The sequence below is a fragment of the Anguilla anguilla genome, chromosome 3 (assembly GCF_013347855.1).
Source record: "Anguilla anguilla isolate fAngAng1 chromosome 3, fAngAng1.pri, whole genome shotgun sequence".
In the NCBI taxonomy this organism is placed as follows: Eukaryota; Metazoa; Chordata; class Actinopteri; order Anguilliformes; family Anguillidae; genus Anguilla; species Anguilla anguilla.
Genome location: NC_049203.1, coordinates 1,571,309 through 1,589,476, shown reverse-complemented (window position 1 = coordinate 1,589,476; position 18,168 = coordinate 1,571,309). Strand labels below are relative to the sequence as shown.

Sequence of the window (18,168 nt, the reverse complement as noted above, 5' to 3'; positions counted from 1 at the left end):
ATGGCAAGAGCCTATGCGGTAATAAGCCAAACGTTCAGTTGAAATTCATCAGGTTACATCGCGTCATATTGGCAGTACTCAAATACATGCATCCAAAATGATGACTATGCACAAACTGCAGCTGATCATAGTGCAAAATCCCCAGAACCATTAGGGAAGGAATGCTAATGGCAAACTAGCACAGCCCTCCTTACCCACTGCAAGGAAAAGCAACCCAGAACCTCCAGCGGTAACCACGCCGACCGAGTGAAGACGAGAGACACAGCGCGTGTGATTTTAAAGTCTTTTATTTGTTAACAAAAGGCGTGCGTTCACTCCTGCATCTTCTCGATGCTCTCCTCCTTGTATTTTCCCTTCTCCTTGCCGTCCTGTCGCGACTTGGCCTTGCGCTCCAGGATCTTCTTGCGGTCCTTGTCCAGCTTCAGCCTTGTGATCACGACCTGTGAGAGACGCAGAAACATCTTGAGTACTCCCGTCGTCAAAACCTCCCCCCCTTCAACCGATAATTTACAGTTTTTACTCGACCAGGTGAACAGGGCACTCGAGAAAGGATCTCGGCGTTCATACCTACTGGCCGAATACCTTTGATTCCAACACACCCAGCAACAGAAGGTTAAAAAGCTTTATATGCATACTGGTAATGGACGAGCTTTTGAACACACATGAACACATGGCCTTTTTATACAGGTTTACCCATCTATCAGCAGAGCTCCCCCTGCTGGCAAACTGCATGCACTGGCTTCATGTGGACATAATTCACTGAGTGACAGACAGCAGATCCACATATCACAACCCCATTCATTGAGACACACACACACTGAATAGACTGCAGTTTGTACTACTTGCACTATTTCTAAAATTTCCCTGGGAAATGGGGAGAACACCCCTTTTTCATGTCTTTGCATGACATTTTCTTCAAATACCAGACCAAAGTGAAATGAGCTCACTATACACCTCATCACATGGAATTTCAGACAGGAACCTAAGTCAGCAGCTTGTGCCCATGGCAACATCCCACAGCCTCCGGTCAAAACAGCGTATGGGGGGGGGGGGGGGGGATGCAACTTTACAATATAAAGCTCTCAGCACCTGCCATTCCTGTAATTTAGCCATGCACATGATCAAAATATTCGGGTTAAAAACTCCAAATAACATGTTTAGATGACCAACAAGGACAGGATATCCTATCTCCTCCTTTCGGAATGTTTGCATCGAGAATATCGATCGCAAACATCCCTGGTGTGTGTTTATGTCAGTCAATAAAAAAAAACAAATGTAAAAAAAAAAAAAAACCCGCTCGTAGAGAAACAGGAATATGATATTGTGGGGATCTCAGAAAGTAGAAATGAGCAGTTCACTTCCGAACAAAACAGGTATGAAAGGCTAACTGCACAGGTGGCTCCAGAACACAGCCTGCGGCATCTTTCCACAGGTGAGCGGCACCTGCGCCTCAACACCACGCTTTTCAAGGGAAGAGAAAGAAAAAAAAAAAACTACTGCCACTTCCGGCAGCAAAATGAGCCCTATAAACTCACTCTGCACTGAATCTGCGAGAGCCCTTTTCTTCCAGGTAAAGTTCGCCCAGTTTACGATTCACGTGAACTGCAAAGACCCGGCAATGTCACCAGGCAACACCAGTGTTTTGCTCGACAGGATGACATTCAAATCGAGAACAGAAACGGTGCATGGCAAGGACCTGACCCGTAACTGCCAGTTTATTAGGGGGAAGTGTCTTGTCATTATTTACAATACAGACGGCCGAGGTAATAAAAAGTGCTGTTCACATTGGAGGATAAATCCCACAAAGACTCAGTAAGGAGCCAACTGAAATAAAGACCACGCAAGTGTGAACCTGAAGCACACACGTTCACCACAGTGCTCTCAGACAGCCGGGCCTGCACATCTCCAATAGTCGGTGAGTGATGATGACTTACGACAGTGAGTAACCTTTAGGGTAAACAAAGTGTTGTTTTAGGGACCGTGTGTAAAATATTATTCCCCACTCGTGATGAAGACTCTTCTCCTGGATGAACACAGGAAACAGCTCCCCTTTAGCTGCTGCTTAACACTACTGCCCTGAGCACCACTGAGGGCACCGAACACCCAATCCTGTGCCATGCACGACTTCCATGCCCTTTACAGGAAATGACATCACCCTTTTCCTGCATTTGTCAGTGGAAGCACAGAACTGTGAGATGAGTGTGCACGAGACCTAGAATTATGGGAATGTTGCTGCAGGTGTGAAGTGTAACAGTGCCACTGCATATGAATACGTAATGAGCAATGCAAACAGCTGGCCAATAGAGGCAGCCCCGATGCCACCTCCATCTCAGCGCTGAACACAGTGAATGGCAGTTTAATGTCCCCCTTTAATAAGTGCCGTGCGTGCTGGACGCTGAGCGGGCAGGAGGCCTTACCTTGCTGGGGTGGATCCCCACGTGCACGGTGGTTCCATTGGCCTTCTCCCGCTGCACGCGCTCGATGTAGATGACGTACTTCTTCCTGTACACCTGCACTACCTTGCCGATCTGCTGGCCTTTGTAGTGCCCTCGGACCACCTGAGAAACAAACGCGCCACCGTCAAGGATCGACCAATCAGCGGTCAGCAGCGGCCTTTGCCGCGAGCTTCCTCATCACAAACGTGCTGCGTCCGCATATCAGCCAAGAGAGCGGGTCGGTTTTCACCAGAATCACAAACGATATCCCACAAATGGACGCGCTGTGAAAACTCAGATGTCTAAGACCCGGAACACGAAGACAGGAGGACGTTTCGGGCACCGGGAGGTGCAGGGGTCTCACCTGGACCTCGTCGTCCTTGCGGATGGGCATGGACCTGACGTTATACTTCTGCCGCAGCTCCTTGGAGAGCGGGGAGGACATGATCTTTCTGCGGATGTGAGAGGGGGCGTTGAAGTGCCTCTTGCGGTTCTTGCGACGGGACGACGTCACAAACGGATTCAGCTTCATGATGGCTGAGGGGGGGGGAAGTGGACAGAGCAGGAGGGTTAGGGTCGCATTTACATTAGAGGAATTCAAAACACTCCCACCGAAGGTGACTGACAGTTAACCTTCTAGAACAATCACCTGTAAAGCCAGAAATTTACTGAAGCACTTTTAGTGCCTTGGCTGGAGAAATGCAAATATCTACATAGGAACTGAACATACAACCTCAGACACCAGGTTCCTGAACCATAATGCTCAAGTGCTACTTAGGACAGCATCATGCAAGCAAACGGTTCAACAGTATAAAGAATAGAATGGACCAATACCGTTAACTAAAGAGAATGTGATGTTTTTGCACAGTATGGCAGCTATAAAAAGGTGCAACAAATGGTTTGTCAACGAGGTTTTAAGCGACACTGTAGCCAACGAGATTATGTTTCCATGTGATCAGCCACAGAAAACCTGACTGCTAACGTAACCTACGAACGCTTGAACACAGAACCTGGCTGAATACGGTAAAATCCACACGCGTTAGCTTGCAGGCCACTTCGATATTCATACCGGTCTTTGGAAACGATCCACACCAAGGTACTCTGAACACCGCTACCAACGCGCCGAAGGAGCTGACGAACTGCCATTTTACACCGTCTAGAGTTATTTACATCGGCTAGCTTAAAAAGCGTTGGGGTTGTTCCCGCAACTGAAAAGCCCAGAATTGTAAGAGACACTATACTACGGCATAATCACCGTCGCTGAAACAATGTACTTTTATTGATAATACAGTATTACATTTTGAAAAAGGTATTGAAAGTCCATGCTTCCACCCTGCACTTCAGTGATGTTGCCACACAGGCCGTGAGAGAACCTTGCTTGGGCGATTAATCTGATGTTTCAAAGATACACATATGTGAAATGGTGCCAGTCAAACATTAAGCAATGACTCCAGTAACGAAACCATTGTAAACAAGATGATTATTATACGACTGAAACAAGGATGGATGACGATATATTAACACTTCTTATTTGCCAGCAGATCTTACCCTGCCGATCGTTCCACAATGGCCGCCGGAAAAGAGAGTTCCAATGTACTTCCGCTCAAACTAGTCGACATCGAGTTCTCGCGAGAAGACACTGAAGTCTCACCCCTGATCATGGCGCAACTATTTAATCAGAGACGGTGAACAAAGTACCTGCCTGCAGCATTGATCAAATACCTGCTGTAACAAGTGGTTTTTAACAGTAAATTTGAGATTATCTGATATAAATGGAGGCTATGCAACAAATAGTGAATTATGTCACAATAATGGAGAACTAGCAAGGGGGGCGATGTACTTAAATACTCGGACAAAATGTAACCCAATAAATAAAAGCCAATTCATTAGCCAGAACTGGTCAAAGAACTCTTTGTGAAACCTTAATCCGTCAAGCCGGTTGTACTGGAGAGTACTAACTGTGCTAACGAACGCAGAATTTTAGTTTTTAAAAAATAATTATCATTTGCCAGAGGCTTCTAAAATAAAGAATGAAACCAATATCCTTTCTAATTTTACTTCGCCGCAAGTGTACAAATCGTAGGCTATAACTTACAACGAGCCTATAGAGTATATTTTAAATATAAAGACTCAATTTAAAGTGTACACTGCAGACCAGCGTCCTTTGACATTGCTACTTGGTTCATTCACAATGCGGCAGCGTATCCGTTTAAATGTCCATTATAACCACGCCGTTGTGTACAGTGCGTTCTGCAACATTGAAAGAGCGCCACAGACTACAGTTTTATTGATTTTATTTGTGCACGATAGCAGAGTAAATCCTATGCCATTTAGCCTCCATACGCGCGTAAAATTGCAGTTGGGTAAAGCGTGCAATAACTGGACCTCTTCATTCAGAAGTTGGGCAGAAGGAGATGGCTTATCAGTTCAGATAGACAGGCTGTGCTCTAATTGAATGGGTCGCTTTGTTAAACGACTTTGTCGAGCGTTCGCTCATTGAATGTGGGCTACGAGATGTTGTGTGGCGGCATTTTCTGTGGTCACCTGCGGTTCCGAGGTAGGCTTTCTTCGGAAGTTTTAAAAGTACAGAACATGAAAAGACGCCATATCAAAGCTGTGACCCTTGAGCAGGTGCGCTTTTACAACGCTGAGTCAACAATTTCATTCGGGTACGGATCTCAAATTGAAAAGGGTGACACAGACACAAACTCAGGATGGATTATGGGGATACAACAGAAGTTCTACTTTGTGATTTTATCTGAAAGGGCGTTTCCTGAAACGTGTTTACCTCAGTGAATCGTTATTGTCTGTAGTAGCCCATATGGTGGGTTTAGATTTAACTCAAAAGGGACTATTCAAAAAGAGGAAAATGAACCTTAACCAGACAGCTATAAAATGACACAAAGACCATACTCAACAAACCGGATCCAAAGCAATTATGAGATTAAGCTTCTAGCAAACAAAGTGTAAATAAATAATATAGGTCTATACGTATTTTTATGGTCAATGGTATCTAACCACTCTCAAATAAGCACTAATAATAATAATAATAAGTTACTAATTTTGAGCCCATTTGAAAAAGTCCAAATGTGTTCTAACACTCACAATCCAACATCCACGTTTCAGCATAACAAATCGCAATATCATAACAATTGTTATGTGAATTTGATTGTAATAAAAAAAACGTCAAAATGGTTGCCATATTTCATGACATAACAATTGTACGGTTTATGATGTTATCTGCGGTAATTTGCTTTGGCTTGTTGACCCAGTATGAGAATGCTCCAAGCTGTTCCTCGTGGATCAATAGGGTACGCTATAAAACAAAGCGCGAACTGTAAAAGGAAGAATAAAGACATTCATCTCGTGCAAAGTTCCTGAGACTCACTGCATGTGGAAGTTTGCTTGTCGATGCTCACGTGGTCAGTTCCATTATATTTAGTTATTTCTCCTCGTCTTTGATGCTCGGTAGCCGACAGCTGAAGATAGTTTTTATAGCAGTGTCTCGGGCGTGTGCTGTCAGACACGCACAGACGTAATCAAGTCAACATTTAATTTTCCCATATTTCGGGGGGAAAGGCTCACTCTGTGGCATTTAATCGAGAAACACTCTGCAGTCTGTTTCTATTTCACTAATTTGAAGGTCGGTAAAATACAGTTTAATTTACAGGATCATTTTCACTGTGAATATGGTCAGTTTTTGCAAACATCGGGTAAGTGCAGAATTATACAACAAAGTTGATTGTTTCTATTCTTCTTCTTTTAATATTATATACTAATCATTATGAAAATATTATTATTATTATTCAATGATTCATAACAGTAATAATCGTAATAATGATAACCTTGGTAACTATTATTATTATTATTATTATTAACATTATTATAATTATTATTGCTATTATTATTACTGCTACTACTAATACTACTCTCGTGCAGTGTTGTATTGTTGCATTAAAGGTTCACCTATTGTAAATAGGCCATTATAAATGGGCAAAGTATTTCAATATTTTTTCAAAATATTTTTCAAAATATATCTGCATAATACAATTCTATTACTTTGCTTAATTCTAGGTGTTTGTTCCACTGATGATTTACGTGATGGTAGTCCTCCTCGCGCAGACGGAACAAAAGGAAAGGCGCAAAGACGGGAAAGACGGGAAGGGCGCGAAGCGAAAGCCGGGCCGGATCAAAAACAGAATTTTGCAACAAAATTCGACTTTACAGAACAGTTCTCCCGATCCTATAATGGGAGGGGCGGATGCGGGCGACTTACAGGTGGTTTGGGAGGAGGACTTTGAGAAGAGCATTGAAGAAATGGTGAAACAAGTGAGGAATAACTCAGCGCTCTCGAAGAACAAGTGTGTGGTGGACCGGCAACTCTGGATGTCCAACAGTCGGAGTCTGTCTCCATGGTCATACAGGTGAGTCTCAGCAATATTCGAGGCCTAATGTAGTTCAACATAGAGTAATAAAACTTGAGAAACTTGAGTTAAATTCCCTCACCCCAGCGATCTCTGATTAACCAAACGTCAACCTAATTTCCCCTATTCAACTTTCCCACTATGATCACCAAAACTGGCGTTGGTACTGTCCACTAAGTGAACATTTAAAATACAAACTGAAAGATGTAACAAATAATGAATACTATCGTTATTCCGACATGAACCGAATATGTTCACATGTATCTCGATTTGCATGTTGTCATGTTATTTTCCACCGCACATCCAGAATCAACCACGACGAGAACCGCATTCCCGTGGACATTCCGGAAGCGAAGTGCTCGTGCGTGGGATGCATTAACCCGTTCACCATGCAGGAGGACCGCACCATGACCAGCGTGCTCATCTACACCAAGATCCCCGTGCGCAGGCGCCTGTGCGACAAGCTGTCCAAGAAACCAAGGAAGAAGAAAACATGCGTGCCCCTGTACAGGACGGTGGTGGAGAGCATAGCCGTGGGTTGCACGTGCATAGTGTGACGCCTCGCTCTCATCGCCCGTCTACAGCATCGTTTTGTTTCCCATTAAGTCGTATCCCTATAAACAAATTGAGATTTGTCTGCGTCCTTCCTGTGCGTGTTTGTAAAGCCGTAATAACCTTTTTGTTGCTATATGTATTAGGCTACCACTAAAAATCACCACAAATGCATTTGATAGCCCACTGTCTTATCTACTGTAAATTTACACACAATTCCATTCTATAAGCTACAAATGTTAGTGTTAGTGCTGTTTGTTGACTAAGTATTGCCTGTATATCATTATGAAACAAAGACAGACATTTTTTAAATGCTATCCATAAATAACTGTATGTAAAATGTTTCAAACAGTTAATTGCAGTTACATTCTCACTAAACTTTAAAAACAACATTTCTGTTAATCTCTGTGTCTCTACAAGGTGACGTACACGTATGTGGAGTGTAGAGCACTGTGAGCTGGCTGAGAGTGATGCTGATGTAAAACATTTTGTTCCTGAGTTTAATAATAAAATATGAAGCCCACGCCATGGTTCTTCTGTTCATTTTGTGGATCGGCACCGAGTTTCGCTGGTGATTCATTAGGCGTCTGTCCTCACACAGTTCAAAATGGTGATTCATCTTTACACAGGCATGCAAAATCACCTCAACCACAAAAAAAAAAAAACACCTTCTTTGCTAGAACAAAAAACAAATTCAGTGTATCAATTCAATGAAGTATAGGATATAATAATATTGTATTCCATTTTAATAATCCATAATCAAAGCTTTTTCTGCACAGAAAGTTGGTTGTCTCTGAAGCAAGCACTTTTGTGCCATGGTTTTAAACCTTTTCTGATCCATCCAGGGGACCTCCACATAAGTTAAAGAAGGGTCACGTTAAAAAAAAAAAAAAGGTTTTATAATTTGAAATATTTTCCCAAATCGATACACTGTAAACATTTCAAAGTGGCTTTACTTAAAAAAAAATCTTGAGTTGGGTGAACAACGGATCTGCAGCTCTTCATACTTCTTCTGTATGAACTGCATGCAGAAGTATGAAGAACTGAAGATCTGGTGTTCACCAAGCCCACGATTTTAAGGCAGCCAGGTTACTTATTATTCTAAGTAGAGCCACCTTGAAAATTTTGTACAGTGTGTATATATATCCCCCCCCCCCCCATTGGAAACCCAGGCTGTAGTGCATTCTCTCTCCCTTTGAACCCTGTGACTCCACCCTGTGATGTCACAGCTCTCCCGCCCTGCCGCGGTTGTCTTGTTTGTTTAGCACAGTTCCGCGCACACTGCTCTTCTCTTAGCTGAGCCGCCGTAGCTGCTAGCCTAGCCAGCCAGCATTCGGGCTCCACAGCGTGTCATTCTGGGCTAGCCCTAGGGCTTGGGTGGCCCTCGACAAGAATATCATTGTGGCCCCAAAGTGCTCCAACATAAAAAAAAACTTTAAACTTGGAATTGTGTGCCCCAGGGATGGTTGTGTCCCTAAATGACTACATAGTGCTTATGGCGGTTACGGCAGTGGCCAGCTCTGACATGGGTGCTAGAATAGTCGGGGTCCGTCACATTGAAGAGAGGACGAGGAGAGGGTGTCTCATCTTGAACATGTCCAGCGGCTGCCGGGTGATTCCTGCTCCTGTGACTGTCAGAGGTCATCGCTGACACCAATAAGGCTGAGTCTACCAGCCCTGCCAAGGGTCAGCCTTCAGCCTTTAGCACGTAGCTTTAGCAGGCAGCACGCTAGCACACGGCAAGAGCTCTATACTTTGCTTTAGCTCTAACGGGCTAATAACCACAACCTCCCAGGGATTCTTCTGACTGGACAGAGCCGAGCTGAGTGGAAGAGGTTAGCATGTTAGCATACTCCAGTGCACCCATCTTTGCCACTCTAGAGTAGTTCTCCTGATAAACAACTTCTGTTATTTAGCAGCATTTATCCCTTCTCATGTCAGACTGTTCTCCAGAATATAACTTATTACTGGAGGCCAACAGGCAGTATAAACCGCATTAAACCCATTTATTATTTGTGTCCAGATGTCCACCAATGACAGGCAGCGATACTGATATTTTTTTAAAATCGAGAAACAGACGGGAGGTCAGATTATCTCCTCTCCACCAATTTAGGTAATAAAGATCACACACAGAAGTGCTCAGTATAGATAGTCCTATCTTTATGACGTGTTTTTATGCTGAATAATAACCGACTTTATAAGCACATCTGTTCAATTCACATGAGTACAATGAAGTTTGTGGTCTTACTTGGAACAGTAAATATAACAGGGGTGCTTTCTGAGACTTTTATGATTACCTGTCTGCCACATGGATACCATATTAAGCTTTACATTAAAGGGAAAATATTCTTGATTACAGCTTACAAATGACTCAATGTTAATCAAATGCAATATATTGAGGTTATTCGTGTTTTTGGCATATATTTTGTGCACAACTGTGTTCTGCACAAGTTTGGATCCTGGAACCCCTCACACAATTTCACCATTAGCACTTTAATTTCACAATTGTTCACACTGACTCATTTACATGTGATGTGAACACAGAAACATTACTTGAAACATTAAGAATTATTCTTGTGAAAAAAGTGTCCTTCTTAAGCTTTCAAATCTTACGTACAACAAGAGCCTTTTCAGCATCATCTTGTTATGGAGAAAAGGGCATCTCATGTGGGTCCCAATGGACAAAATCTTTCTTGTATCATCATTAGGTATTTCTTTTTTAAATTGTTTTTTACATTGATTCAAATTCACATTTATATTTATTAGGTATTCATGCAAGAAGTATCACCCAAAACACATAATTTTAATGAATTATTGATAAAAGGCAAAGGCACAATATCCCGTTTTCTGCCCAACTAAATATGCATACTTTGGCAAGTTTTATTTCAAGCATCTTGTAACATGTATAATATTTCAGGTCGGGTCTTGTCAGTGAAGCCAGACAGGTATCAAAGTATCAAAAGTTCAGTGTTCTTGTTTGCTGACTACCAAGTCTCCCTTTGAAGTTCCCTTTGAAACTATTTGAGGCTGCTTTCATGTACGCAAACAAAATCAAATGAAATGGACTCTGTTCCGCTTCTGATATGAGCCCGTTCACGTGCAGCTCCACTAACACCGCGGGCTGTTCCGACGCAGGGCGTAATTCTGCACTCGAACAGTAGGTGGCGGTGTTACATTTGCGATTCCACAATTAATGCCCTGTATCAGAAAACAGCCGGTTGAGATTTGCGCTTCTATCGCCTACTATCGCGGGGGGGTTTTCTTCCTCCGCTAATTTCCACGATACCGACGTATTTATGGCGCTATTGCGCAACAAGTCACTGAAAGGTTTGCGCTGGGTCCTTCCTCCAAGTATTTATCACAATCAAATGAAGCAGTGAACTGAAAACTTTAATCTGATGGAGGATCAGGCACAGTCTTTGACAAAGACCACCGGTCAGCGTGGTGATTCAGTCCTGTGGTTTCACACTCGCAGTAATCTACAGCCATTTTAATGCCCCTCACCACCGTATACGAGAGTGAAACTAACATTCATAAGCTCTGAGGTTTTACAACCCGGCGAACGTACACGGCCTGACTTGTTCAAAGAGTACAAGAGAACAGGCAAGGAAAGCTACACTATATTGTGGCAGCAGTTGGTCACACAGCTACACAACAGACAGAATGGCTACATTTATTGGGGTTTAATTTATATCAACTGGAGAAAAAATAATGAGAACTCACTTTCATGGTTTTGTGAATACATCAGCAAAAGAGTGTTGACAATGAATAACAACAAAAACAACAACAACCACAATAATTGTTATTATTATTATTATTATTTTTGCTATTGAGCAAATTGAGGATGGGTGCAGTATGGCTGTTGACCCAGTGGTTCATACAGTATTTGATTATTAGATTTAACAATTTTTAAAATTTTATTTTATTACTGCTACTGCACAGTAGAAACCCCTGCGTTAAATTAACTCGTACTGAGTACATAAGGTCCTGGTCTGGGGTAGGACCATATGTACCATGTTACAGCTGAATTAACTCTGGACATTTTACTGCTACTGTTAATACTATAGTTACTACTACTCCTGTCTCTGTTGTTGGACAGAGTGGTTTATAGATGATATATGACCTCTCTGCATTTGACACAGCTGAGGAGCACACAGGCACAGGCGGCAGGGATCCGTCTTTCACCAGGACCAGTTCTGTTTGGGGTAGAACGGCACCTGTGAGAGATATCTGCTGTGCAGCTGTTCTGCTCATTGCAGTGTGTCTGACACCCTGCATGCGGGCCGAGGGTCTGCATCGGGTCAAACTGGATCAAACTGGATTAAACTGCACTGTGACCATTCAGACTACACTGACCAGGCTGCACTGTGACTATTCAGACTACACTGACCAGGCTGCACTGTGACTATTCAGACTACACTGACCAGACTGCACTGTGACTATTCAGACTACACTGACCAGGCTGCACTGTCACTATTCAGACTACACTAACCAGGCTGCACTGTGACTCTATTACTATTACTGAATAAAGGGACTATACTGTATTCATATGTGTATATACTGTGTATTCGTATGGTTATGTGTAAACTATGTGTAAACATAAAAACTTCATGGATAAACAATTGGGCTCAGTGAAGAGTGACTCTAACGCTACATTAAGGTCGAGTGTGCCATAAACACTGAGCTTTGAGAACCCAATTCCAAGGGTTGTGGGTCTAAGCTCAGTCAGTTCTTCAGTCTGGATGCTAGCAAAAGCAGAACTTCCCCAGTATTAAGTGCAGCAGTGTGGAACTGTGTCGTGATTGCACGGCAGGGGAATCATATTCTTGATAGTACGGTGGTTCTGATTATATTATTTATTCCCTCAACCGGTGCTGTTAGTAAAATGAACAGAAGTTACTTTGTTTTCTTACATGTGTTCCGTTATTTACCTCCACGTTTTCATTTAATATTCATGTTCAGAAGCAGAAGGGTTATGAAATTATTTTGCAATGAATTTAGTAAGGTGCGCTAAACAAATTCTAAAATGTACTTTCTGCAGGGTTTAGACGCCTCGTATTAGGCTGATTTATTAATGTCTGCTACATTAAAATCCACTCGAAAATGAGAATCTATACCAGGACAAATTCAATGAAATATTTTTTAAAAAAAGAAGCCATACCGCTTGTCTTGGGTAACTGAAGTCAAATTGCTCCCCCTAGCGCCTATGATGATGCGTTGCAATTCTGTTTCTCCACCACACTGCACTGTGTGCTTAGAGGATTAACTCATTAATAGCTGGTGGCCTTTAAGGTGTTCTATGTCCTGGGAAACCGTGTCCCAAGTTTTTTCTTTCTTGCTTCCTTGTGTGGTAATCTTATTACAACGTGAAAAAGAGAACGCAGCACAGAATTCTCTGAGAGTTGATTAGCACTGCCTAAAAAGACCACGGCAGAAAGTCACTTCTGACCCTATTCTAGCCAGCTCATTGAAATCTAAATAGGCTGCCAAAAATGTCATTAGGTGGGGTTCAAGTCAGCCAGAAAGTGTCATATTCAGAAGTGGGACGTAATGCATATAACGTGTTTACATTTTGCGCATTAAGCCGTCCAGTTCCACAACAATTAAGCGCTTAAGCGTTTAGATTTACGCGGTTTTTTATTTTATTTTTTGCTATATATTTCTATTTCCTTCACCTGTAATTAATTTCCTCTCACTAAACGGGTCGAGGAGTGACATAATCACCGAACCCTTGTCAAGTGCGTGCAATTTTTCTAAATCGTTGTCTTTTGGACAGCCTGTCAATGCTTTAGATCAAAACCGCGTTCGGAACGCACGGAGGGCTAAATCAATCGCGGAAGGTGGGCAGACTTTATCGCGTTTTTTCCTCGCCATTTTGAAACGGCATTTAAATAGTTTAGACAGACTGACAGCATCGTTTCATATCGCCCTCCCCCTTATCAACGGAACGGAGCTGTTGGATCAAGTTGTTACTGTATCTGGTTTTGGGGGCATCACCATCAAGACGGACGCACTGGTGAGCGCTAGCAGGGAAAAAGATATGATACCTGGTACGTAAACCACATACATTTTTTTCATAGTTACTATAGGTTAGATTGCGGTCCAGTTATGAAATGAGGCTGTATTTCAAAGGCTTCGGCTTGGTTCTGTGCAGGTCGCGGAGGAAACACGGAGGACACGCGCTGGTGTTTCGCGCAGGTGAAAGGTGCGGCGGAGGTAAATGTCACAGAAGGTAAGAAGTCAAATACTTGCATCACAGTCCGACCGACAACCGTTTAAGTGCTTTTTGATTAGTCTCAAGGGTTACCTTCAGTTCTATAACTGTCTCATCTCCGTGCAATTATACATGAACAATCCGAGTGCGATGCTCAAATACACAAACCCATTTGTCAGCAATGACAAAGATAGCGTCGCTTTATGCAGTGTGCTCTGCGATGGCAGTTTGTAGTAACTATAGCCTATTTATGGCTGTGCAGTCACGACTGTTATATTTTGAAGTTGTTGGGAGGAACTGTGGAGTATATTACGATGCAGCATTGGTTGGCTTGTAACTATAGAAACCAGACTTGCGCGCCCCCCTCTTCCTTCTCAGTACCGGGTTGCATAAGTGTAGGGACGCGGCCATGGTCGAAAGCCCGTTCAAAACCGTTAGAAGAGAATAAAAAAGCAAACCCACCTGCATGCTATCAGTTCATGTGATTATATTTTAAAATAGCGTGATTTGTATTTCAGTAACAAAGTAAGACAGTTAAAAACTCAAATGAGCCATTAACAACAACATGGTTTATGTGTTCATTATTTCAGAAATTCAACCTATATGTGTCCTTGAAAAAAGCTAATTTAAGTTATTTTGAGATGGACCCTTAAGATCGTGTACATGGTGTGAAAATGGTCTTTGAGTGTTCATAGTTTTGTTAAAGCTGCAAAGACATTTGGCATTAATTTAGATTTGTTTGTTGTTTGCTTGACACCCCTGAAATGCATGAAGTGTGTTAGTGTAAGATGGTGCGGGACAACGGTAGCAAGTCATCTGAAATAACGTTATAAAAATTACCAGAATATACTAAGGTGTCGTAGAGGCAATTATGTTTTGAAAATATTTTCATATAGTGAATGATTGTGTGTGCGCGCGCGCGTGTGTGGGAACATGTGAGTATTGATGACTGATTATCATGCACCCTTTTCCGGATGACATACACGCAGTACATAGCCATTGTTTTATCATATTTGGATATGCAACCTGTTGTTTTGCATTATGAGCTCAGCTGAACTACTACTGTTACCCCAACTGAACATGTTGGGTTATAAAATGTATGATTTTGTTGTGTTCTTGACATATGTCTACCCGCTAAGCAAATATTGCCCGTAATTTTATACCAGCATATTTGTTTTCTCCTCAATTCTGAAAACAAACGTGATTTAAGAATTGTTGTAAACGAAAAGCTGCAGGAGACCGTAGTTCTTCAAAGAGCCGCCTACGGTAAGTACTGCAGCCCACTGCCTCGAGCTTGTCGTAGCCTCGCGGCGCGTATTAGCGCTTCACGCCGAAGCGCGAGTCTCTGCTGTTCTCCATTGAAAATCAAGCTGTTACCATGGTGATCTGAATTGATCAAGTCATCAGAGAGAGGCTCCGTCTATCCTTCTCGTTTCAAGCAGCGGCTGCACAGCACACCCCGAAACTCGGAAAAGTGAATGGATGTAATCACTGAACACTGTTATTAGCCGCCGCTATGAATAAACGCGCGGTGACGCACCCATCGAGGCCACTGTCGCGGATGATTTTTTTCCCGCGCGCTTTACGGTGACTGCTCGGGTCGGATCAGGCGGCACATCGCGTTGTGTTAAAGGGCAACTTTTCTGGAGACACGGGGGGGGGGGGGGTGTTTCCGGGGAAGGGCGGAGGAGGGCGGCTGGGCAGGATTAAGGTGGAGGCAGCAGGCAGATGCCCCAGGGGTGCCGACAGGCGTGGAAGCCCTGCGGAGATAAACTTTGAGCAGCTGCCACGGCGCCCGTCAGTGACGGATGTCGGTGTAGCGTAACGGTTGTGGAGCTGGACTCGAAACAAGGTTGTAGGTTTGATTCCCAGGTGGGACTCTGTACCCATTACAGGAGTGGGAGTGTCCAATCCTGTCCGAAAAAGGGCTGGTGTGGGTACAGGTTTATGTTTTAACCCAGCACTAAGGCACATGGTCTTCATTGAACACCATGATTAGTAAAACAGTTGAATCAGGTGTTGTAGTGCTGGGATAAAACAAAAACCTGCACCCACACACTGGCCCTTTCCGGATAAGATCAGACACCCCCGCATTCCATCCTTGAGCAAGGTACTGAACCTGAGTTGCTTCAGAAGACATCCAGCTGTGTAAACGGACTAAATATAAAAGACTGTGAGCTGTGTAAGAATGTCTGCAAAATGCCTGAAGTGAGATGTGCCTGGACTGGAGCTCAACTGCATTCTCACACCCACACAAACATGCTCGGCAGAAACTCAGCACACACACAGAAACTCAGCACATCCACTGAAACTCAGCACATCCACAGAAATGCAGCACATCCACAGAAACTCAGCACATCCACAGAATCTCAGCACACACACAGAAACTCAGCACATCCACAGAAACTCAGCACACACACAGAAACTCAGCACACACACAGAAACTCAGCACACGCACAAAAACTCAGCACATGCACAGAAACTCAGCACATCCACAGAAACTCAGCACATCCACAGAAACTCAGCACACGCACAGAAACTCAGCACATCCACAGAAACTCAGCACACACACAGAATCTCAGCACATCCACAGAATCTCAGCACATCCACAGAAACTCAGCACATCCACAGAAACTCAACACGTCCACAGAATCTCAGCACATCCACAGAAACTCAGCACACACACAGAAACTCAGCACACACACAGAAAATCAGCACACGCACAAAAACTCAGCAAACGCACAGAAACTCAGCACATCCACAGAAACTCAGCACATCCACAGAATCTCAGCACATCCACAGAAACTCAGCACACACACAGAAAATCAGCACACGCACAAAAACTCAGCACACGCACAGAAACTCAGCACATCCACAGAAACTCAGCACATCCACAGAATCTCAGCACATCCACAGAAATTCAGCACACGCACAGAAACTCAGCACACGCACAGAACCCCCCCCCCCCCCCCCGCCAGTGAGCCTCTAAACAGCACTCAGGATAAGCGAGAACCGGCGCGGTTTATCACACACTAAACACGCGTGTGACCTGTTCACCTTTCCGTGTGCCACCCCCCCCCCCCCTTTCTCTTTCTCACTGAGGGTGCTGCATCTCTGTCTGCACCTCTAAATATAGCAGCCTGTTCTGCTCATGAATATTCATGGAGGGTTTTCAGCAGCTCTTTTTAAACCGCGCGGCGTGAGGGCTGAGGACTCCCGCCTGTGACTCAGGCCCCGCGCGCGGCTGGGCGGGGGCCTCCTGGCGGAGGGGAAGCAGGGGCTTTGATAGGCTCGCCCACCGGAGAGACCGACAGATGGCACCGGCCCCCCAATAATCCCGGGGACCCTCTCATCTGTTTCCGCGGCATTAAACCCTGCTGGGTCTGGGGACAGTATCCACGGCGACAGCGACAGGACCAGGCCTGCGATTAAAGACCCAACAGGGTTTGCAACCAGAAGGGTGTGTGCTCAAGCCCTGCTTTTTTATTCCTCTTCAAAAAATATTTGCCACCCACTGCCAAGTGACAGCCAAGTTCACTACCAATTCAGGAGACTTTACACATCCATAGATCTCCTCTTAAACACGTTTTGTCACCAGCTGCTTCTTTTCAGAATTGCAGACTACAGCTGAGCTTGCACAAAGTGGAGTCAGAGGAAGACCTTTCATATGTGGCTTAAACTTGCAGCGCACAGGCACCTGATCGACCAGCAGGGGTCGCTAGTGAAGAAACGCAGAACCCTAACTGACTGAACCCTACCCTGGGCAATCCAACTGCGAGTACTCTATGGAGCTACAGGTCACAGTCGACACTGACACAGTCTTGGACGAGACCGTGGGGCTCATCCATGCACCACAGCGTGGTTCCTTAACCGAATGAGCCACCCAGCAGCCAAACCCTGGCTTTTATACAACCGATGCAGTACCCTTGACCAAAGTGCTAACCTGGAATTTAAAGTGTGAGGATGGTCAAAACTATAGTATAATTCCACTGAAGAAAAAAAAATGGATAAAATTGATTCTATTGGTGAAAACACAGCAATACCATCCTCACAATTTATTGATGAATTTATTGGCCCTTTATTTTGTTGAACAGTATTTCATATAGTGCGATCTCATGCTGATAATTAAAAGGACAGGAATTTATTTTGGCAAATATACTGCAGAGCGGATAATGCATAAAATGGCCACAAGGTGGTGCTCTAAACAACGCTGTTATTTTCTCTGACATACAGGAGATATACAATGAAAATTGTGCAACTGGGCAAATATTTGCTGTGTGTGAAACAGTGGCTATTAATAGATGATTACGGCAGTCTGGTGCTATTTAAATGTATACTTCCTCACCTTGCCTCTGTCTCTCCGTCTCACAATCACACATCACGCTTCATGAGGCACCAGCGACCCCTGCTAGTTACTGAAGAGCCCGCAGGTCTGCCTTTTGAGTAGCACCTGAACGGTCTTCCTCTGCCTCATGTCCGTGCAGTCGGGTGAGAGGCGATGGCCGACATCACAAGCTGTGGAGGACAGAGCTAAAGAATTAAG

The 18,168-nt window shown here is 43.9% G+C and overlaps 3 protein-coding genes across 3 annotated transcripts in view; 2 read left to right on the top strand and 1 right to left on the bottom strand.

The window, feature by feature from the left end:
• Window positions 1-269: 269 nt before the first annotated feature.
• rpl26 (ribosomal protein L26) lies at window positions 270-4,082 on the bottom strand. Its single transcript, XM_035407642.1, has 4 exons — window positions 3,984-4,082; window positions 2,800-2,972; window positions 2,418-2,558; window positions 270-440 (listed from the first exon to the last, which is right to left on the bottom strand). Exons 2-4 carry the CDS (start codon window positions 2,965-2,967, stop codon window positions 312-314), a joined length of 438 nt encoding a protein of 145 aa, XP_035263533.1. The 5' UTR covers window positions 2,968-2,972; window positions 3,984-4,082; the 3' UTR covers window positions 270-311.
• Window positions 4,083-5,938: 1,856 nt separating this feature from the next.
• LOC118224077 (interleukin-17B-like) lies at window positions 5,939-7,934 on the top strand. The gene is made up of 3 exons (XM_035411260.1): window positions 5,939-6,148; window positions 6,510-6,859; window positions 7,167-7,934. Exons 1-3 carry the CDS (start codon window positions 6,125-6,127, stop codon window positions 7,414-7,416), a joined length of 624 nt encoding a protein of 207 aa, XP_035267151.1. The 5' UTR covers window positions 5,939-6,124; the 3' UTR covers window positions 7,417-7,934.
• A 5,270-nt stretch (window positions 7,935-13,204) lies between these two features.
• The window catches only part of LOC118223906 (serine/threonine-protein phosphatase 2A 55 kDa regulatory subunit B beta isoform), a 60,081-nt gene continuing 55,117 nt past the window's right edge, over window positions 13,205-18,168 (top strand). Inside the window, exons 1-2 of the mRNA XM_035410967.1 lie at window positions 13,205-13,461; window positions 13,566-13,643. Of these exons, the coding sequence (XP_035266858.1) occupies window positions 13,452-13,461; window positions 13,566-13,643 (88 nt within the window). The 5' untranslated portion in view covers window positions 13,205-13,451. The remainder of the gene's footprint in view (window positions 13,462-13,565; window positions 13,644-18,168) is intronic.

What these genes read in the sequence shown, in the direction of transcription:
- LOC118224077 (XM_035411260.1), top strand. Translation starts at nt 6,125, where the DNA reads ATGGTCAGTTTTTGCAAACATCGG. An exon ending in TCAGTTTTTGCAAACATCGG is followed by an intron (nt 6,149 to 6,509) that starts GTAAGTGCAGAA and finishes GCTTAATTCTAG; the next exon opens with GTGTTTGTTCCACTGATGAT. An exon ending in CTGTCTCCATGGTCATACAG is followed by an intron (nt 6,860 to 7,166) that starts GTGAGTCTCAGC and finishes CCGCACATCCAG; the next exon opens with AATCAACCACGACGAGAACC.
- rpl26 (XM_035407642.1), bottom strand. Translation starts at nt 2,967, where the DNA reads ATGAAGCTGAATCCGTTTGTGACGTCGTCCCGTCGCAAGAACCGCAAG. An exon ending in GCAAGGACGACGAGGTCCAG is followed by an intron (nt 2,559 to 2,799) that starts GTGAGACCCCTG and finishes TTTGTTTCTCAG; the next exon opens with GTGGTCCGAGGGCACTACAA. An exon ending in TGGGGATCCACCCCAGCAAG is followed by an intron (nt 441 to 2,417) that starts GTAAGGCCTCCT and finishes CGTCTCTCACAG; the next exon opens with GTCGTGATCACAAGGCTGAA.